Raw genomic sequence first — 23060 nt, 5'->3', positions numbered from 1 at the left:
CAATAGAACAACTGGCTAAAATATTGAGGAAAACGTTTGTGTGCACAAATGCTCAAAATAAAAAGTGACAAGAGAATAATAGACATCGGAGAATAAATTTTTTTTTAAAAATCGAAATTCCTAATTATCTTATAGGCCACTATGGAAAAATAAACAATGATCATTTTGACAGCCTGTGCATTAAAATTGGAGCCATACAGAAGCTAGCATGGCCTTCGCACAAGGGTGACAAGCAAGTAAGTGAAGCCTTCCGTGTATTTCCAGATGGTGGTGGTGATGCTCCTACAACGATGCCAGTGAATGGAGCGCTTACAATGGTACATGTTCTGTGATTCGGCACCCGGGGAATGTGCTCAGTAGGGAAATCACTACAGACAGGAAGGAATTATTGGCTCCAAAGGGCTGAGTGCAGGGGGACAATGGCCCCACTGCTGGTGGGTCAGGGTTTTCTCTGAAGGTGATGGAAATGTTGTCAATTTAATCATGACGGTGGTGGCCAAAGCCTCTACGTATACCTACAATTATTGAATATTTATACTTTTTAAATTTTCCACAGACCCTGGGTCATGGGAAGTTGGGCTCTATTCCCTCACCTGCGTGTGCTCTTGTGACATCTGTGATCATCTTGTGTCTTCACACAATAGCATCATCTGTGTGTCACTCCTTCCTCCTCAAGGACAGGTCTCACCACAGAGGTGTCTCCCCTACAGGAGCCTTCACAGAAGCTTCTCAATAAAAGAGACTCAGAGACAAGGTCTGTGAGTTCAGGGGTTTTTGTCTCACTTCCTCGTTATCTGTGACACTGTGAGTAAAGGTAGCTGCTCCCACTGCCATGAGCTGTAGCACAGTAATAGTCAGCCTCGTCCTCAGGCTGCGGCCCAGAGATGAGCAGAAGCCCCGCATTGGCCGAGGCATCTTTGGACCCGGAGAAGCGGCTGGGGACCCCGGGGCCCTGGTGCTTATTTGAATCTGAGTAGTAGTACAGGAGATACCGGGGAGGGCTCCCTGGCTTCTGCTGGAACCAATTTATGTAGTAGCTGCCAACATTGTAGCCACTGCTCAGGGTGCAGGTGAGTCTGGCTGTTGTTCCCGGAGATGCAGACAGGGTGGGCGGCTGGGTCAGCACAGGCTGGGACAGGGAACCTGCAAAGAAACAGGGAGACATTTCTCAAGATTCCGACTTCAGCAGGAGTGATTTTGAGGGCTGCCCAGTTTCCGTGAGGCCTTTCCCCACCTGCACAATGGGAGAGGAGCATGAGGAGGACAGGAGTCCAGGCCATGGTGATATAGATCCTGGTCCCCACAGCTGGCAGGGCTGCCCGAGGCCTCCTTTTCTCCTCCACTATCTGCCAGAGGAGGGCCGTCCATGCAAATGAGGCACATCTGGTGACTGCCCAGCCCCTCCCTCGGCCCTGATGCCGGAACCCGGCCAGACACCACACACTGAGGAGGATGGAGGTTGGCTTCACCCCTGGGGAGATCCCTGGGAGGAAGCACCTGCTGAAACAACACACAGGTCCCTCCTCAGGGGACTCTGCCAGGCCAGAGAGGACGCAACTGCTGAGTCCCCATCAGGAGCACAGGGCTCAGTCCCCGGGTCAGGTGCCCTTGACTGAATGGTCCTCACTAAGCAGCTTTGTAGGAAGCACAAGACAGTCCCACAGCACCCCTCCTGGTCACAGGGTACAGCACTCACTGTGTCTCAAAGCCCCGAGAGCCCAGCTGGTTTCTGCAGCTCACCAGGTCCCTGTCTTTGCACACATCCGTCGTCCAATCCTTAGCACATGTTCCCCCTGCTATCTGAAAGTACATCACCCCTAAGAACCTTAGCCACAAACGGCAGAAGGCAAAGAAGCCATTAACATTAATTTATATGGACAATTGGTTGCATGTTTCCTGACTCAAAAAGCAACCTTTCCTAGGCTTCTCTAATACCTATGGACACATCTTGTTCTCAGATGCACAAAATGTATGGAGAGTAAGAGCACATAACGTACACAGTTCAAAGCTCTGGTGCCCTGGTGCTGAGATGCTGTGTGTGCAGTTCTCAGGAGAGGAGCTAGATGGCACCCTTGATGCTGCTTGATTGTGCCCTGTCTCTGTAGAGGCTTCCTGCAAAACAAAGGCTGGATGCTATTTTGGTTCTTCTTCCTTTGTAAAACTGAAAATCCTCCTCAGATTTCTTTTAGCAGCAAAGACAGGTACTAATGTAAATGTTTCCTAGAAGGTAAGTGGCTTAAACAGAACTTTCAAAAGGTAAAGATACCTGTACCATGATTCTGATCCTTGTGCTTAATTATTGTAACTTCTCCCTCCAGGAGAAGCCCTGTGCATATATAATTAATTACAGGATGTTCTAGACAAAGCTGAATGACCCAGGTGTGCATCAGGTCAGGCGTCAGAGAAGAGGGGACAATTGAGCTGCTTGGAAGAAATTGTAGAGGTTGTTCCCAGGAAAGGAATAGAAAGAGAATTTTGTAGGAATACACTCACCTAGTGGCATATTCCAAAGAGGATAATTCAGCCAACATCTCAAAAAAATGAATTGAATGTGTTGCTAATAATTACATTTGATTTATTGATCAGTAGATAAATACATACATACATACAATAGCTTTGGTTAGCTTCACATTTACCAGTGGAGAGTGTCCCATACTTTTTAATCTTAGGAGTTGACTTTATATTCCCCAAATTTGTAGGTTCTGCATATCTGTGTCATGTATCTCTTGTCAGGAGTTTATTTTGGTGTCATAACATTTCCTTATATTAAAAGAAAATTCCCTACCTGTATTTTATTACACATTGTCTTAGTTTAATAGAGGTTAAATGTGAGACTTTAATGTTTTTCAGATGTGTTCAATGTCTGAGCATTTGCTTCCATAAACCCTCACTTTCTCATTGCACCATGGATCCACCTCAACTTTCACTGTGCAAATGGTTCCCACACTTCTTGACTCAAAGCCTTTTTTAGTAAATTTCTGTGACCAGAAACACCCACCTCCTTAAGACAGTTTGTCTCAAGGCAGTCAGAGGGATCTTTCTCGTCGAACTCAGACAGGTCCTTCAGTGCTGTTGGCATAAAACCCAAAGTCTTTCTTACCCAAGGTGTTCATTATGGTCTGGTCCCCCCCCCCCCCCAACTTCTCCACTCCCTGAACAGCCACGCCCCTTGATCTCTGCCTCCAACTTCCCTTCTTTCCTATTACTTAAAATCCTGAATTCCCATCTCCTCCAAGGTCTCCAAGCTGCCTCTTCCTCAGCCTGTTGGGAGGAGATGCGAGATAACCTGAGATCATGGATGAAACACATATTTTGGCAACTCTGAGTAGAACTTTATTTATAGCAGGATATGCATACATCATCCCTCATAAGAAAAAAGCTAGAGACGGAAAGATAGATAGATGATAGATAGATAGATAGATAGATAAGTAGATTATAGATATAGATATAGATATAGATATAGATATAGATATAGATATAGATATAGATAGATCATGGCCCTGTTCAAGTTGAAAAACAATAAACAAAAGTGTAAAGAATAGCCTGCATCCATGTCCAACCACAAGGTCTCACTTTGCTGACTCTTCCACCTTTCTTTGTCCCTCATCCTCCTCCCTTCCTGAACATAAAACAAATCCAAACACTCCATCATCAGTATGGCTTTCGCTGATGTATGAACTTTGAGAGATTTAGCACGTTACCTTCATGTTCAGTGTTCCAGAGTTCTTGTACATTAAAGCAATGGGTTCCAACTACTCTCACATTACATGTATCTGTGTTGTCATTTCCTACATCTCAGGAGAAAGAAAGGGATGACTGTGTTCTCCACATGAGCTCACAGAAGGGAAAATCAAAACAGGGCATGAAGTTGCTCTAACCATGATGGGATGTGACTTCACAGAGTGGAGAAACCATCTGGTGACGTTGTGGACCAGGGGTCAGAGGGTGGACACGACAGGGCAAGACCTAGGAAACTATGTGGTCCAGGGGGAGCAACTGAGACAGGAGAACAGGAGGTGGAGACACAGGAGGCTGTGCTCACAGGAGACGCTCAGGACTGTGAGGCAGAAGGAACTCGGGGAGAGAAGGAGGAAGAGGATAGTGTGAACTGGGGGTTCCTGCTCTGACTGACCTGTCAGATGGTGCTGCCTTTGACTGCAGGCAAGCATTAGATAAGGAGATGGTTCTCTATTAAGAAACTAGTTGAAGATCTGGGAAACAAGTAGAAATAGTGAATTTCAAGCTCATAAATGGTGGACCCTGACCTTGGTGGCAGCAAGCAGTGACTGTGCCTGAGGCTGGTGTCCAGGCGTGGTGAGCAGTCTCCACCCAGGTGTGGATGTGTAAGAAGGACAGGAGCCTGGGACAGAACCCAGGGTACCATACCCCTGTACAGAATGGGTGAGAGGATCCCCCATGAGTCCCTAAGTCCAGGCTGGCTCTGGTACCCAGTCCCTTCATCATTCGTGTGGCATGTGTGTATTAATGATGTCCTACCTTCTGGTGAGCCGGGTGTAGGTTTGTCTTTCCCAGGTTGATGCCCAGGGAGGGCTGATGACAGTGAAAATATGATTGGTGGTAATGTTTGCAGACCTGTAGACTCAAGGGTGAGTTTGGGACAGGTCATGAGAGTCCGTGAGGGTGGAGCATCCAAGATCAGACTGAAATGCCTGGGACAGTGGGCATCATGAAGTGGGGCTGAAGAACAGGAGCTTCTCACCCTACCTGCACATCCCCAGGACCTCCAACCACAGGGAGGCAGACCTACAGGATCTTTCTCAACCCCCTCAGCTCCCAGGGGAAGGGGCACTTCATTCTGGTCACTGCTCCCCACCCCCACTTCCTCTTCTCTTTCTCTGCCCAGGACCTCAATCTGTAGCCCCAAGTGTGCTGTGTAGTTTCCAGGTCTTGTAAGTAATAAACCTGTATTTTTCAAAGATTCCTGATGGTTGTAGCTGAAGAATACCTCGTAGGCATAATAAGAACCACAAGGGTGGGTCTGGCCACCACTTCGGTTACGGACAAACTAAGACCCCCATAAAACATTAGCATCCATTCCTGAAGAGAGAACACTGCCTCCCACCATCTGCAACCATTGACTTCATTGTTCATTTCCAGTGCACAGCCCAGACACATCACGATTATTGACTACTCAGCCCATGGGATACAACTCCATCAACTGGAGTATGGGCCTTACATGTGGTTTCTTTTGTCTCTGAACATACAGGCTCCCCTCCTTTTCAAAGTCCCTCAGGTCAGCACCCTTTCGCCCCGCCCCTTTGGCAAAGCAGGTTCACGCCCTCCTAGCAGTAGATTGGATGATGTCACACTGTGCACCCTATTAGAGACCCGAGACTTCCTAGATGACTTTACATGCATGCCCTAAGGTGCTGTTATTGTGCTGCAGAGTATAGTGATCTGTGACAACACAGCAGTACGGTGTGGCTGCCATCACGGTGTCCCGTACGAGAGTGTCACCACCATAAATGCAATGCCGTGCTTCACACATTCACCCTCCTGCTCCTTCCTCCGCCTCCTGTCGATCACTGACCTTCAAACACTCCAGAGTCGTGCCTTTTCTAAAATGTAATCCAATTACAATTGTGTTATGCAGCACTTTAAATGTTCTCCTTTCTGGAGAAATATGTATTTACAATTGGTGTATGTTACTGTGACGTCAGAGGTCATTTGTTTTACAGCTGGCTAAGTTCCCAGTGTACAATGTACATCCTACTGGAGGAAATCTGTGTCACGTCAAGTCTTGGAGATTATGTAAAAAGCTGGTATAAACATCCGTGTGCAGAGTTTTCATTGCTTTTACATGTGATGGTTATGAAGAAAGCTTCTACAGACATTCACATTCAAGATTTCCTCTGGGCAGATTGTTTTTATTTCACCTTTTCAATTTGCAGTTCGGCACGTTTCCTGTATTCCCCACAAATATCAGCGTACAAGCGAAACTAGTCATCTGGTTAAAGCTAAGCAAAATGGTACCAGATGCAAAGAGAGTTGATTTGCCCATCTAGCAGAGCAGGGACAGTGCTAGGGCCCCATCGAGAGGCTCAGAACAGGGAAGATGTTTCACTCATTGAAAGATCAGAAGACAATAAATGAATATAAACTAGCATGGAAGTAAATTGTCATAGTTCATGAGGACAGGACTTTCTGGTACCATAGCGACCATCTGTCTATGAATGAACTAATCTGAGTGACCTTGAGGAGAGAAGGGAGAGGAGGAGCCTCACTCCTATGGGGTGCAACTGGATGGAGCGGGGCGCAGGGCATCAGCCAAAGAATAAGCAGAACTTACAGACTAAGCTGAGCACGCAGCTGCTGGGTTATTCACGCTCTTCACAAATGAGTAACTAGGTTTTTGTGTCACTTCCCCACAGGTCTGGAGCACTGTGTGAGCACTGAGACTGCTGTCCCACGCTGAGCAGTAATAGTCAGCCTCGTCCTCAGCCTGGAGCCCAGTGATGGTCAAGGAGCCTGTGCTGCCAGACTTGGAGCCAGAAAATCGATCTGGGACCCCCGAGGGTCGATTGCTATTACCATAGATGAGGAGTTTGGGAGCTGTTCCTGAGAGTTGTTGGTACCAGCTCACATAATTACCCCTGATGTTGGAGCTGCTTCCAGTGCAGGAGATGGTGACCCTCTGGCCCAGGGCCCCAGACACTGAGGGCGGCTGAGTCAGCACAGACTGAGCCCAGGACCCTGGAAGGGGGAGAGACACAGAGAGGGTGATGATATGGTCTAGAGACAAGAGGAAGAAGCAGGGCCCATTTTGTCCTCCCAGGAAAGTGTGTCCCTTTCCCCTGTCCCCACATTCAGTCACCTGTGCAGTGAGCGAGGAGGGTGAGGAGGAGAAAGGACCAGGCCATGGTGGAGGTCAGCACTGATCCTGCCTTCTGTGGCCCCACAGCTGAGCAGAGCCTCCCCTAATCTCTCCCTTCCCCTCTTCATCCTCTGAGAGAGGGAGGGCCCTTCCATGCAAATGAGACTCCCAGCTGTCTGACCCCTCACTGGCACCGATGATGTCAGGAGGGGTGGGGATGGGAGGGGCTGTGTAGAATCAGGGTGTGGGGAGGTCCCAGTTTTGAGCCCTGAGCAGAGGGCACAGTCAGTGCCAGTTCTGTAGTCACAGCTCTGATCATCGTTTACCCCTCAGAAACAGGACCGGTGCACCCCCTGGTGTCAAGACCCAGACCCATCATAGTGTGCATGGTGAGGAGAGGACACAGAAATAGCTCATGCCTCCCCATTGCTCTGATTCCTGTCCCCTGCATTAGGGCCAGACCAAGTGTCCCCTTAATATGGCCTCCCATCATCTCAGGGGAGACTATCCTCTACTCAGACTCCTCAGGCTGAATATGTCTAGGGCTCCCTGGCTGTTCATGGGGTTTTATACAAACTCCTGTTAGATCAGGATCATGTCCAGATCAGTGACTAGTCCCCACGGATACATGTCCCCATTGTGCATTGTGTTAGGTGTTTCCTGTGGTGTGATTGTTCCCCCCTTTACAGACGTCTCATTACCCTGAGGTTCCCACAACACCGAGGAGACTGGCAGCAATTCTCTGCATTGTGTGAGCAGAAGCCCTCGTGTGTAACCCTAGAGGGGGTACACACTGAACATCTTCGTCATCTGTCACTACTTCCACCTGTTTGACATAACAGTTCTCCACACACTATGGGCAATGGTTCCTCCTAGGATTCCTTTTCCCAGCACACAGACACAAGTCTGCAGGATCCCTGCCAGGAGAGGTTGTGTGTGGCATTGGCCTTAGGGCACAAGGGGAAAATAGGTGGGAAGATCCAGGCGGGAACGTGACAGCTGCAGATGCTCTGACAGGGATCCAGTGACACAGTTTATGTATTTGTCACCACTTAGCCAACTTGGCACCTAAAAACGGATGAGTGTTCTTTTACATGAAATTCGTCTCAGTAGGATTGATTAAAACTCAAAGATAACGCCCTTGTGAATCACTAGTACATTGTTCACAGATCTGTGCTTTTCGCAGGGAGAATATGGATGGAAATTATGGTTTAAAAATTCGGTGGAAAAACAAAGGAGAAGGAATGACCCCTGTTCTCATTTAATAGAGTTCCATAAACATTTTGTGAAATCATTTGATGTTTTTCTCTTGAGTTTGTTTTTTTTTAAATCATTGCTTTGGCCCTGCAGGCAGGAAAGATTGACGCGGGGCCCAGTAAAACTCCAAGAGGGGCCTGTTCCTATGAGCTTCAGAGCCATTTCAGTGATGGGATTCAAACACAGAGCTTCAAGGAACGAGCCGTTGGGGTCAGATTTGTCTCTTGGGTGGGCACAGCTGTAGCCCCTCTACCTTGTGTCCAGCATGTTCAGGACAGAGCATTTATTCATGCAACCGCCCATGACTAGAGGAATGAGTCCCTATTATCCAAGTTCACCTGGACCCAGAAGTTTCTGTCAAAGGTCCCACACCTGAATAGTGGAGAGGCGGAGACAAGGGGGCCTCTGTCCCTGACATCACAGGCCCTGAGGCCCTGGGATTGGGAAGAAGACATTTCAGCAGAGGTCAGCCTGTTTGTAGGTATCACTGGGGTGACGGAGGGAGCAACAGCCCAGCTCTGAGAACCAGGTGAGGCTGTGACTCACATCCCGATGAGCCTTGAACTCTATGGGAGCAGAACTCAGGCTGCTGCTCCCAGAATCAATGTACTGATCAGCCTCAAGCACTGACTGGAGCCCAGAGATGGTTGGGGACTGAGCTGTTGATGGGGACAGACACTTGCCCTGGGATTCCTGAGCAACAGCCTCGTCCCAGGAGATCAGGTGTCCAGAACATGTCCTGGCTGCCCTGGTGACAGGGCCCCAGTCACCCTCAATGTCCCTGTTGCTTTCTAGTGATGGAGAATCTGACACTGAGGATGGCTGGGTAAGCAGAGTTTGACCCTGACTTCTGGAGGGACAGAGACACCTGGAAACTACAGAATCCAGGACACTATACCCTCAGAGAAAGGAGAAGGTTGTGTGTGTGGTTTTGTATGTGTGTGTGTGTGTGTGTGTGTGTGTGTGTGTGTGTGTGTCTGGGTGTGTGACCTAAAATGAAACCAGGTGGCCTTACGCCCCTCTTATTCCTTCTCTACATCCTGAGAGATATTTGCCCATCTCCAGGGTCATAGACCTTGCATTTAAAGGCAGATATCTCAAATACCAGTTCCCTGGGGGAGGAATTATTTAGTCAGTGAGGATTCATTGGAGAGAAGACTTGTTAACACTTCCCTGGATCAGAAGTCTTGTTGAGTGACAGCAGGAAGGAGAATATGAGGGGTTTCATGCAGCTCCATTATCTGGTCATTCTCCTCCCTAGAGATGGGTCCCAGAAATGGGAAACTGCAGCAAGATCATTCCCAGCTTTCTCTGAAATCCTAACTTGGAGACAGAGGTCAGACCTGAAGAGCCAGAGGGACTGAAGCCTGAGGGACAAAGGAGAAGAGGGGGGAAAAGGTGAGAGGGTGTGGGGGCTGTTGTCATGGAGAGTCTGTAGAATCTGGTCCAAGTTCATGTCTAGCTTGTTCAGAGAGAGGAGACTGTGTCTCTGACCAGGGTTATTGTCACTATATCAGCCGTGGATGCATCCGTACTGACACAAGGTCACAGTCTATGGAATAAGGTGGTGGAACTAATGTGTGGATGAATGTTGCTGGGCAGCACGTTCAGGTGCAGGCACAGTATTTACTCCTGTGCATCTTCTCCAGACCTCGTGGGGACGTGCAGTTGGGCTCTGTTACCTCATCTGTCAGTGTCTTCCTGGGATGCCCAATTTCCTCTCACTTTACATTCAAACAAGAGTGTCCCTCTTTTGCCTTTTCAAGGACAGATGTTTCTGCAGATGATCCCTTCTACATGTGTCTCTACATGAGCTTCTCACTGAAAAGAGATGCAGAAACAAGGTCTGGGGGACCAAGAGTTCTTGTCTCAGTTCCTCATTATCTGAGACACTGTGAGTAACGGTAGCTGCCCCCACTGCCATGACATAGAGCACAGTAAGAGTCAGCCTCAGGCTGCAGCCCACCAGTGAGCAGAATCCCTGCATTGGCTGAAGCATCTTTGGATCCAGATAAGCAGCTGGGAAATGCAGATCCGAACTCCTTGATTCTGAGTAATAACACGAGACTTACCAGGGCTCCTTGGTTTCTAATGAAACCAGCTTACGCCATAGCTACCAACTCTGAAGCCACTGCCCAAGGTGCAGGTGAGCCTGGTTATTGTTCTCACGGATGCCGAGAGAGAGAGAGTGGGTGGGTCAGCACTGCCTGGGACAAGGGTAAAGTTTCCCACTGTCTGAGACTGAGTGACTGATGCAGGCTGGAGGGCTACCCTGCATCCCCAAGGCCTGTCCTTACCTGTGCACTTAGAGAAGAGCACTAGAAGGATTGGAGTCTAGGCCATGATGACACAGACCCTGGTCTCCACACTGGGCTGGGGCTCCCCAGGCCTCCTTTTCTCCTCCACTCTCTGCCACAGAAAGGGCTATCCATATAAATGGGGTCCATCCAGGGACTGCTAAGCCTGTCCATGAACCCTGGTGCTGAAGCTCAGTTCACATCACACACTAAAGAGGATGGAGGTTGGCTTCAACCCTGGGGAGACGAAGCGTATTCAGTGACAATATAAAGTCTCTGACAATTATGTTAAAAATAAATACATAAGACAGACATTACTGAAACTGTAAGAAAAAAAGACATTGTATAAGTGTATGAGGATAATTGAACCAAACGATGTAATTGGGTACCTTTAATAAAGAAATGTATTCTTTGGAAAGCCAAACCAAAGCAAACAATATACAGTCTCTGCTCAGGGTACTCAGTCAGACCGGAGGGAACTCAACTGCTGAGTCCCCATCAGGGAGCACTGGGCCCAGTCCCAGCTCTGTATCTTCTTTGGGTGGGGAATGGGCCTCACTGAGCTACTGTGTTAGGGATCACTGGGGGTTGTATGTAAGCGATGAATCACGGGAAACTACCCCCAAAACCAAAAGCACACTGTATACACTGCATGCTAGCTAACTTGACAATAAATTTTAAAAAATTAAAAAAAAAATTCTCCAATAAAGAAATAAATAGCAAAAAAAATGAAAATAAATACAAAAAATAAATGCTGTACATTCAGAGAATGCAGTCGCTAAACTCCAGGTTTGGTAAACAAACACTGCTTTTTGGTGAAATCTTTACCTTGGAGGAGAGGGTCATCATAAGTTCTATCTATTTAGTTGGCTTTCTTATTTGGAGGCAAAAGCACACCCCAGGGCCTGGGATAAGTGCAGGTTACCCTCTGTCTTGAAAATATACATGTCAATGTAAAGTCTCATAAAACATAGTATGATCGTGTGTGCCGTCATCTGGATGGATTTCATGTTCTGCTCTACCCATGTTTTGTAAGCTGAAAATATAGTAGTGACGTTAACATTTATTAGTATTAATATACATTTTGTTTAACTTTTTAGAGGCTCCATGGGTACTGTGTGTAAGAAACGGCAAGAGTTACAGATTTCAGGCCAGAAACCCCAGGGAATATGTTCTATTGCTATTTTGCTAGTAAAGGTACTAATCATCTCAATAATTGTTTCACATCTTGGAACCTAAGGCCTCAGGGTTTCATCCACCTCCTCATGTGTCTCTGTCACTGTGATAAACACCACTGTCCTACACTTGACAGTGAGTTCCACAGAAGCTTCCCAATGAAGAGGACCAGGGACAAGGAGCCAGGGGTTTTGTCTCACTTCCTTGTTCTCTGTGACTCCGTAAGTAACGGTAGCCGCTCACACCGATGTGATCTGTACCACAGAAATTCTCAGCCTCGTCTTCAGGCTGCAGCCCAGAGATGAGCAAAATTGCTGTGTTAGTGGAGGCATCTTTGGATCCAGAGACACGATTGGGGACCCCAGGTCCCAGCTGCTTTTCTAAGTCTAAGTATTACAGGAAATACCAGGGACGGCTCCCTGCCTTCTGCTGGTACCAGTACATGTTTTGACCACCAACGCTGAAGCCACTGCTCAGGGTGCAGGTGAGTCTGGCTGTTGTTCCCAGAGATGCAGACAGGGAGGGCGGCTGGGTCAGCACAGGCTGGGACAGGGAACCTGCAAACACAGACACAGCAGAATGAAGAGAAGGGACAGGGTGCATGTGATTGGGGAGCTGAGCCAGAGGGATTTGACTCAGGCTATGGACCCACCCTATGGACTGAGGCCTAGCTTTATCTGTGCAGTGACAGAGGAACAGGAGAAAGACAGGGGTCCAGACCATGGTGACACAGCCCCTACTTTAGCCACAGTGCTAGGGCTGGGCTGCCCATAGTCTCTCCTGTCCTCTCCCTGCAGGCCTCACCGAGGAGGGGCTGGTCATGCAAATATGACCCCCCTCTGCCTCTCCCTCCTGTGCACTCACAGGTCTGTGGCCCTTGGACAGGGAGACTTCCTGATGCACTAGTTTCCCCCTGGGTGGGCCTGGAGGAAGCAGCTGCTGGCATCACACTCAGGCCCAGGTTCAGGGACTGGTCCAGGCCTAGATAGGACACATTTACCCTGTCCCCACTGGAAGGAGGGGCCCAGCGCCAGGGCCTCTTGTCATTGGAGGGCTGCCAGCTCGAATCCCCTTTCCTGCAGAAACCCCCACACACAATGCCACATCACCTCCTGCTGGTCTCTGGGAGAAGCTCTCCTTCTTGCCCAAGGATGGCAATCTTCCCCTTCACCTGCTTCCCTGATGCCTGAGTTTCCACCATGTGTGTGCAGCGCTCCAGAGAAGGACAGAAGTCTTCCTGTGCTGTCCCTGATCACGTTTCCTCCGTGGATGGGAGGAATGTCTACCAGGAGGAGCACGTGCAGTCCTGACCCCGTGGAGCCTGTGAACTTCTGTGAAGCTAAGGATAAGACACAGGGAACAGAGAGCAGGGGGGATCTGTCCACATGGCAGGGCTCAGAGGAGGCAGGCTGACTCTGGGAGCCGAATGTGAACTGGGCTCGCTGAGGGGACACACACCTTCACCGAGGAGGACACACAGTGTCAGAACGCTGGGCCCTTCCAGAGCCAGGCAGACAGGGCACAGCAAACTCTGATGAGGCTGCTGCATGTGCGGAGACTGAAATAAACCTCTGGGTCTAGTAGGGAACACTGCTGGGCCATCCTGTGACCTCGTCTCCATATTTCTGGTACTTTTAATTCCAGCTGTGCCTCTGCAATGCTGCTCGTTAGAGACCTACCTCCACAGCAAGTCCTAGGACTGAACTTGAAATAAGAAGACCTGGAAGGAGTCACTGGGGGTCAACTGGAGAAAGATGAGAACAGAAAGATGAGAAAGATGTCCCCGGGTGGGACACAGTGAGGTGACTGGCTGGACCCCGGGCTGTGGGAGATGGAGGGATGGTCCAGAGTGTCAGGTCAGAGGGAGGGTGATGCCCACAGATACGGGGATGCCCTGACTGACACAGGTGAGGTGAGATGGGAACCAGGTGGGAGGCAGGGTGATGGGGTCTGTTGTCCCTGTGTCCCATGGCAACCATGGTGTGACATGTGGAGAGTTGTGGAAACATCACAACAGGCATGAGGGATGCCTTTCCTCCCCCATAGGAAGGATGTGGGTGTTACAGTAACTGCTTGACTGGCAGCTTAGTCTGCATCATTCATTCATTCGTTTGTTCACTCATTCATTCCTTAAATACACATTTAAGTATTGTCCACACATGTCAGATCAGCACTCATCACAGCATGAAAGAAAATCTGATTTTTATTCATTTCAGAATCGCTGGTACGTTGTCTGTTTCATATAATTTGCATGGTTACTGTTTGCCTTTCTCATTGTCTGTGTTTGGCAGTCCAACTTACATCACACAAAGGTTCCTACTCAATCAGTTAGTGCTTCTTTATCAAAACATTCTTTGATATACTGGGGAAAAGTATGCAATTGTATATGCACCAAATTTGAAGATAAAGAGTATCTATCTATAACTTAAGACAAAGGGGAAGAATCAAAAAGAGTAATTGACACATCTGAAAAATACAAAATCAGCTTCCATTAGTCACCATGTAATATAGAAGTAAATGACCAATATCATATTGCTTAGAAATAGCAACTGAAATCATAGCAGTTTGAAAACTAATGAATTGATTATATATTCATTCTAATAAATGGCAGAGTCACAGTAATCAGCCAGGATCCCTGACCGTGAAGGGAGCCCTGAGTCAACCCAAGCAACTCTCAGATAGGTTCAAGGCACCACGGGTGAGAAGAATCCTTTCCTGCTGGGAAGGCCTGGAGTCAGTGGAGCAAAGAAGGATTTAAAAACTGGATGTGGGAGAAGAACCCAGGGCCCTGGAGTCCCTCACGAAGTTGGAAGGGACAGAAAGATCCAGCTAGCCCCTAGTGGCTTTTAACATGAGTCAGAATTACAAACAAATGCAACAACACATCAGTAATTAAGGGTTTTTAAGGGAACAAAGGGAATACAAAGGTTAACAATTTCCACCAGGCCAGGAAAGTGCTTCACCACATCAGAGACAACACAGCAGAGGGCAAACTCCCAGCGCTGTGTCAGAGAAAGCAAGGCCCTGCATTCCTTTCCCCAGGTCAGGAGCCCAAACCTCCTCCAGTTTATACTGGCTCTGGGAGCAGGCCCCTGGCCCCTTCCCCTTGCGGGACGGTTACTTCTGCTTCGTTATAATGTCAGTCTCCACACGAGGAGGAGCGCAAGCTGCACGGACATAACCTAGGATGCAGGTAGGGTCCTGTTTTCTAAGTGTGCCCGTGCGACACGATGGCCACCTTTCGCAGGGTGACAAAGTCCCCTTTCTGAATATTGATCCTGATGACTAAATAAAAAGAACCCGCTCACTCCTGCTCTGAGACTCAAGGCTTTGCAAGTTATTCCTCGTGATCTCATTATTTTGCTGCAAATCCAGTTTCCTCTGTGAGACCACACACCTGGCAGTCTCTAAATTTCACTCTGAGTGGAAAGAACTCAGCTTAGTTCCGAGACAGCAACTTCATTTTCCTCTCCCTCTCTCTCTAAGTTCTATTACTTAAATATATAAATTATAATATATGATATGTAAATTGCAACATGGAACATACATATAATGTGTATATGCAATCTGTAGTGTTTTATATTATACAAGATACTTATATTTAATAGTTATATAATACAGTTACATATGTAATAATTCAATATAACATATTACACATATTTAAAATATGTGTTTATATATTGCTTATATAGTATACATACTTTTGTAATATGTAATATTTATTTATAATAAATATCATATATATATATATTTTTTTTTTTTTTTCTTTTTGCCCCTATCAAGGACCCAGATGCCCTGGATGACAAAGTAGCACAGTCTGACAGAGACCCTTGAAGGAAAGCTAGAAGCTATAAGGTGACAGAAAGAATGGGGGTGATGACTGCCATACAGAGATGACGGGAACAAAGGAGTGCAAATGCCCCCCCACCCCCACCCTCCACCACCCCAACATCTTTTCTCTTCAGCCCTAAAGGGATCTCCTTGTCTGTGAGGCAGGAGGTGAGGAGAGGACTCACGACAGGACAGAGAAGTCCCATCCTCCCCTCCCCAAGGGTCTTTTACCCTAGACGCAGGTAGCACGGCAGGTGATTTGTTCATTGTGCGAACTTCTCCAGGTGTGGGATTGTCTGTCCCTACCTGAACACTCCTACCTACCCTCCCCCCTGGGCATTGACTCCATGGGGTTGGAGGATGAAACATGGAGCGAGGGAGTGAGTCAGAGCTGAGGGCTCATGTGGCTCCAGGGGCACAGGGGCTGCAGAGTCACACTGCCGTGGGGACACTGCCTGATGAGTGTGCGAGAATTATTAGAGTAGTTCCCTAGTCGGTCAGCTCCAGAAGCTTGTCCTCACAGGACCGGTCCCACAGTGCCACCTGCTGGGCTTAGACACCAAATCGTCCAGTCATTCTGAAACTTCCTAGCACTCTTGGAATGATGTCCAGACTTTTGCAATTGGATCTAGAATGCCTTCATTCCCAAATGCAGTAGGATGAAGAGATGCCCTCTGTCTATTTTAGGAATGGTTGCAATTTTTCTGGGTCACCGATGACCTCCGTGTGGTTAAATACATGGTGTATTGATTGCACAGTGCTAACGCTACCAGGTATTACCTGACATTGGGGTTTGCCCTTCCAGGTGCCTAGGGTCAAAACCAGTCTAGTGTCATCTTAAACTTCATGAAAGCCTTAAAGTTCTCAGAGTACCAAGATGGTTCAAACTCATAATAGTTCTCTTGGACGCGTCCTCTAGTTTAACCTTTGTTGCGGTGGGGGGTTTAGATTCTCCTGACAGATCCCTTCAGCCCACACTGCAAGGACTTTTGATGCCTGTCTTTGCCATGAGGACAGGATGCTGTCAGGGAAATGTGTCTTTTGCTCCTTATTTTTCAGCATTCACGTTTTCCTTTGAAATTTAGCCTGGCAAGTGCTTATATATTTGACACTCTGATATACTTCATATATCAGTTTTGTAATTAAAATTTTTTTAATATTTATTTATTTTTGAGAGAGAGAGAGAGAGAGAGAGAGAGAGAGGCAGAGAGAGAGAGAGACTCAGAATCCAAAGTAGCTTTAGGTTCTGAGCTGTCAACACAGAGCCCAATGTGGGGCTTGAACTCACAGACTGCTAGATCATGACCTAAGTTGCAGTCAGACGCTTAACCGACTGAGTCACCCAGGCACCCCCATTTTGTAATTTTCATCAGTATGAGGATAGGTATAAACAGAACATTACTATAAATGGAGGCCTCCTCCCTTCTGAGGGGTTTTTCTATCTCTCTTGGACCGCAAACACTCATGACCTATTACTCTATGTAATTCATGGGGGTTGGGTGTCTAAGATCTGGGTCCGCAGAACAGATGTATACCCAACATCTTCCCAACAAAGGAACCAGAAGGAGTGAGCAGTAGATATTGAGGGATTAAACTGGGGGCAGCAAGCTCATGGCAGGATGGCACTGAATATCGAGATGGATTTGGACCTTGTTGGTTACACCTTCACATATTAAGTCACCCAATCCACGGTCACAGTGTTCTTTCACGTATTTAATCTTTTTAATGTTTTCAGCAATCTTTTGCAGGTTTCAGTTTGCAAGTCTTTTGCTACTTGTTTATTTTGCCTCCTGAAATTATTATTATTCTTTTTGATGCTATCCTACATGGAATTGGTTTTAAATGTCCTTTGGGGCTTCTTGTAGGCATAGAGAAAACCACCCGAGTGTTGTAGGGAATTACTATGTGAACTCCTGTAGGAGATCTTAGACAGACCCAGGTTTGGGGTGATGATAGAGTCTGCTCCCCATTTTGGAGCAGGAGGGAGTATGAGCGGGGAGCTCTGCGTGCCTGACCATGAAATGAGCGATCTCACAGGGCAGACTCTGAGCATAGGATGGCTTTAAGAACTAAGTGGATCCTGTGCTGCCTCCGTTTCTTATAGGGAAACAGAAAAGCATAAAGATTTTTTTCGTTTGGGAAATAATAACTCATTTATATATTTCAGAACTTGTATAGTTATTTGTGAAATATATATTTCATAAGCACCAACTAATCTCTGACTGGTACAATGAGGGAGTAACACGAAGGTTCAGGAAGGAGCCGTCTCTGTGTTCCTGCCCCAGTGGTTCCGTCAGGACTGAGAGGAGAGCTCTGCTTCCAGAACTCTGATTCTTCAGGGTTTGGCCCCTGGGAGAGGACACCAGACCTCCCAGCACCCAGCGCCTCTCTGCTGGCTGGCCAGTTCTCACTCCTTCCTCCAGCCTCCAGCATCTCTCCACACCTCCTCTCTGAACCCTTATTCCTCTTCTCTTAGATCAACATCATCTAAAAGAAGCCCTCTAGCTTTGACACCCACCTTGGACTGTTGGATTATTTGAAGGTGGAGACAAAAACCGTATTCCACTCCAATTATTCGTCTTTTCTTTTATATTTACACAGGGATTGTGCAGTTAGTAACCTATAAGTTTCTGATTATAAATTATTCCCTGGTAATTATACTTTTATTTTATCGATTCATTGCTACATTACTGAGGCATTTTTAAATACCCTTTAACAAGTTATAGAAATCATTAAGTATTTGTCCTCTATAGTAAAAGACCAGTAACCATAAAGTGCATATTTTCAAATACAAGATAGTATTTGACATGTGTGTTAATGTCAAGTGTACATAGGTATCAGTAGCATATGACACATACACGGACAAACGTTCAAGGATGTTCACCAGAGGGTAATTTATGTTCAGGGTTCATGGGGACCATCTATATGAATCCGTAGGGAAGGAGGTTGCCAAAAACCATCAGTCCTTCCTATGATGTGTGGGCCTATCCCACCTCTGGGAATGACAGGTGAGGAGAGTGAGGGGAAATGAGTCAATCATGAGATGGGAAGGAGCTCAAAGATTTGGTGGATGCCCTGGAGAGGAGAGAAGGTGAAGCAAGGAAGTGAAGGGGGGGATTAGGAGAATATCTAAAGCAGAGAGAAAGGACCCCCTCTGCCTGGTTCATTGCAGTTTCCCCACGCAGAGCCCCTGCCCCTCCACAGAGGAGTGTCTGAGGAACCTGCAGAATGTGGCGGAATGAATGTCTGAGGGCATAAGGAAGATGGACAGGCACAGAGAACCTGTAGGAAGATTGATCCAGTCACAGCTCAGGCCACTCTCAGGTCAGAGACGCCCCTGTGAGCTGAACAAGCTGTCATCGGTCACTCACCTGTGTCTCCCATTTTGGGAGATTTCCACCTCCTGACTCCTCTCGGGACAACCTACAGCCTCTCTTCCCATCGGAAGAGTCCCGCCCTCACCTGCCCTCCCTGACATTTGGTCACCTGGGCAGGGACCGTAATTTTGCTGACTTTGCAGCTCCTGCTGCTCTGGATTCCAGAGTAGGAGCAGATGGCAGTTCTGGAATCCTGCATGGGGTGGGGCTGGGGGGGTGGGAAAACCACGTTCTGCAAGTGAGGGCAGGAACTTCTCTCTGAGCTGCACTTGGGTAGCAAGTAGTGTTCTCATATGCATTGTATTTTGCAAATTAACATGGAGCCATACAGGAAATATGACAGTAGAGCCTCCTGAGGGCCACCATGGGGACTGAGGACAGGATTTCTCTCCTTCTTTCCCTTCGTTCTTGGGAATGGAGTCATTCATGCAGATATGGGGCATGTCTGGCCCCTGCATCACTCTGGGCTGATGATGGTTCTAGTCAAGGGAAAGGAAGAGATGATCTGGGTTTCCTATGGGCTGAAGGAAGATCAGCACCCGGTTTTCCCATGGGATTAGATGGGTCACAGTGCAGGAGAATCATACTTGGGAAAAGGGTCATTGCTCCCATTCCTATTGAAGCAGGCTCGGGCTCTTCCCATATGTAAGAGAGGGGGGCATCAGTCTCTGCTGTCTTGTCAGGCCACAGCGCCCCCTGGTGTCCACAGAATCATAACGTGTATTTGAATCTAATTAGTACTTCAAAATCAGGTTTTTAAATGCAGAACAACCCACTTACTAGCTTTTGCATGGAAGTGAATAATACACAAGTATGCAAATGGGAAATGGCATGTGCACAAAAATAAAAAGTGGAAAAATCATACTGTCAACCTCTTTTAATAATAAATTAAAAACATAATTTAAGAAGAAGTAAAAATGGTTCCATTAAAAAAATGAATAAACAGACCAATTTCCTTAGGAAAAAAAGACAATATTATTAGGAACTATTCCATAAGAAGGCATAAGATGTGGTTAACTGCACAAAATACACTAACAACTTTCAGAGCTCATTGTTTCATAGTTTCATTTGTTTGCACTTCTCTCTCTCTCTCTCTCTCTCTATATATATATATATATGTACATATATATATTATTATAGAAAGAAATATATATATTCTTATAGAAAGAAATACATACACTTGATATATAAAATACAGAAAAAGGGGGGATGCCTGGGTGGCTCACTTTGTTGAGTGTCTGACTTTGGCTGAGGTCATGATCTCAAGGCTTGGCTCTTGAGTTTGAGCCCCACATCCCGCTCTGACCTGACAGGTCAGAGCCTGGAGCCTGCTTCAGACTCTGTCTCCCTCTATCTTTGCCCCTCTCGTGCTCACGCTCTGTGTCTCCCTCTGTCATAAAGTAAAATTAAAATTTGTTTTAAAAGTACAGAAAAAGGAAAATTGTAGAATATTATGAAATATTGATGCAAATGTTCTAAATATAAGATATCAATAGTGAGAATCCATTATCAGACTAAAATAGTCATATAAAGTGACTATACGTGATTTATTGCAAATATAGAGTGGGATTCCGTATTAATAGATCTTCTAAGATAAGGCATCATATTAGTAAATAAACAGATGAAAATCCCATGATCTCAGTAGACCTTGAAAGATTCTTTGAAAAATTGAAAGCAAAGTCCTAATAAAAACCACATAAAATGGAAACAGATAGAAGCCTTTATATTGTGATAGCACATTCTCTCCTACACATATAGAACTCACTCCCACAACCAGGGAATTAAATAATGGGGTGGTGGAGGGGAGGACATTTCTACAAGGTGAACAGGCTAATGTGACCTAAACACCATTATCATTCAACATCCTTCTGCAAGTAAGTATTAACAAAGTGAATAACAAATAGCAAGTGGATACCAAAAATCACTGGTTGGATCTCAGCACGGATGGGAACGGACAGGGACTCATTTCAAAAGACCCAAATGTACGAATCAGCCATAGATACTCTGGATTTTGTGACCCTGTTTCTGCCCTAACGTGACATGGTCACTGTCCTCAGGGTGGCCTGTTTCTGGCACCCAGGAATTTGCGCTCAGTTTGAGAAAATCAGAAAATATCTTGCTCCCCAGGACAGGCTTCAAGGAGAAATTTAAGAGGATGTGGAAAGATTTGTAGACAAATTCTTTGAGGCGGGTGACAGACCTCAGCTGATATCAAACAAAGAAACAGCCGATGGGGCCAAAATGTCATGGCTACACAGCAAGTCCCATTTCTGTGGGGACAGCACGTTTTTGTCTCACTTCCCCACGGGCCTGGAGCTCTGTGTGAGCTCTCAGACTATCATCCCATGCTGAGCAGTAATAATCAGCCTCGTCCTCAGCCTGGAGCCCAGTGATGGTCAGGGTGCCTGTGCTGCCAGACTTGGAGCCGGAGAATCGTTCAGGAACCCCCGAGGGTCTGCTATCATCCCAAAGGATTATGGTTTTGGGGGTTTTGCCTAGGAGTTGTTGGTACCAGCTCACAAAATTGCTACTGATGTGGGAGCTGCTTCCAGTGCAGGAGATGGTGACCCTCTGGCCCAAGGAACCCGACCCCGAGGATGGCTGAGTCAGTACAGACTGGGCCCAGGACCCTGGAAAATGGAGAGACACAGACAGGGTGAAGCAGGGGTCTGGACACAAGAGGGTGGAAGCAGGGCCCACGTGTCCTCCCAGAGCCCCTTTGCCTGTCCCCACATCCAATCACCTGTGCAGTGAGTGAAGAGGGTGAGAAGGACAGGAGACCAGGACATGGTGGAGACCATCACCAGTCCTGTCTGCTGTGCCCCACAGCTGAGCAGACTTCCCCTAATCTCTCCCTTTCGTATCCACTGAGAGAGGGAGGGCCTGTCCATGCAAATGATTCCCCAGCTCTCTGAGCCCTCACTGGACCCGAGTCAGGTGCCTCTGCCCGTGGATGTCAGGGGGTGGGCAGAGGAATGGCTGTGTGGGGCCAGGCTGTGCAGAAGTCACAGTTATGAGTCTCGAGCAGAAGGCACAGGCAGTGCAAGTGACAGGTCTCAGGTCTCATCACCCCTGAACCCTCAGAAATGGGCCCTGTGAGCCCCCTTGTGTCCAGACTCAGAAACATCATTGTGCAAAATGGTAACCAGAGCCCATAAAAGGAGCTCCTGTCCCCCGTTGCTTTGTCCACTGCCCCTTTCCTAGGCCCAGGCCAGGTATCCTCCTGGGTAGCCTCCTATATCCTCAAACCAGACTTTCTGCTCTACTCAGACTCCTCCGGAAAAGCCAGGCCATGTTTCCCTGTATGTTTCATGGGTCAGGACTGAGGTGGTATTTTTTTTTTTTTTTTTTTTTTTTTGGGACAGAGAGACACAGAGCATGAACGGGGGAGGGGCAGAGAGAGAGGGAGACACAGAATCGGAAACAGGCTCCAGGCTCCGAGCCATCAGCCCAGAGCCTGACGCGGGGCTCGAACTCACGGACCGCGAGATCGTGACCTGGCTGAAGTCGGACGCTTAACTGACTGCGCCACCCAGGCGCCCCTGAGGTGGTATTTCTACAAAATGCCACTTAGATCAGAATCATGTCCAGAGCTGTGATGAGTACCAAAGGACACGTGGTCCCTTCTGTGTAGGATTCTGTGTTCTTTCCTATTATGTGCTTCCTCCCTGGTTTCCAGATCTCTCCTGCTCTGAGGTTCCCACAGGCTGAACAGAAGCTCTCCTTCTGTCCTCAGTGCTGTGGGAAGGAACAACTGTGTGTATTCCTAGGGGCACTGTCCACTAAAAATCTTTGCCATCTGTCACTATGTCTGCTTATTTGAAACAACAGTTCTCCACACAATGTGGTTAGTGATTCCCTCCCAGGATCTGTCCCCCCAGCACACAGACACAAGTCTGCAGGGGTCCTGTGTGTGGCACTGAACCCAGAGCCCAAGGACAAACCTGCAGGAAGTTCCAAGAGGGGAGGAGTGACCACAGCAGGTGCTCTGACAGGGATCAAATGACACAGTTTATGTATTAGTCACCACTTACCCAAGTGTGCACTTTAGAAATGGACAGAAAACATACACAGACACTTCTCTAACGAAGACATCCAGATGGCCAACAGGCGCATGGAAAGATGCTCAACGTCGTTCCTCATCAGGGAAATACACATCAAAACCACACTGAGATACCACCTCACACCAGTCAGAGTGGCTGAAATGAACCAATCAGGAGATTATAGATGCTGGAGAGGATGTGGAGACATGGGAACTGTCTTTCACTGAGGGTTGCAAAGTGGTGC

At 47.4% G+C, this 23060-nt stretch overlaps 4 gene segments (V, D, J or C); all 4 read right to left on the bottom strand.

Moving 5' to 3' along the window:
• LOC131489666 (immunoglobulin lambda variable 1-40-like) overlaps positions 1-23060 on the bottom strand; it is a 169582-nt gene that overhangs the window by 140621 nt on the left and 5901 nt on the right.
• LOC131489690 (probable non-functional immunoglobulin lambda variable 5-48) lies at positions 776-1386 on the bottom strand. The segment is given in 2 exon segments: positions 776-1143; positions 1235-1386. Coding segments are annotated over 2 exon segments (399 nt in total).
• On the bottom strand, positions 5861-6944 carry LOC131489677 (probable non-functional immunoglobulin lambda variable 1-50). The segment is given in 2 exon segments: positions 5861-6714; positions 6836-6944. Coding segments are annotated over 2 exon segments (447 nt in total).
• On the bottom strand, positions 20302-21594 carry LOC131489678 (immunoglobulin lambda variable 1-44-like). The segment is given in 2 exon segments: positions 20302-21403; positions 21517-21594. Coding segments are annotated over 2 exon segments (438 nt in total).

Source organism: Neofelis nebulosa, chromosome 11 (assembly GCF_028018385.1).
Source record: "Neofelis nebulosa isolate mNeoNeb1 chromosome 11, mNeoNeb1.pri, whole genome shotgun sequence".
NCBI lineage: Eukaryota > Metazoa > Chordata > Mammalia > Carnivora > Felidae > Neofelis > Neofelis nebulosa.
The sequence above is the reverse complement of the archived record's forward strand: the minus strand, read 5'-3'. Positions and strand labels throughout refer to the sequence as shown.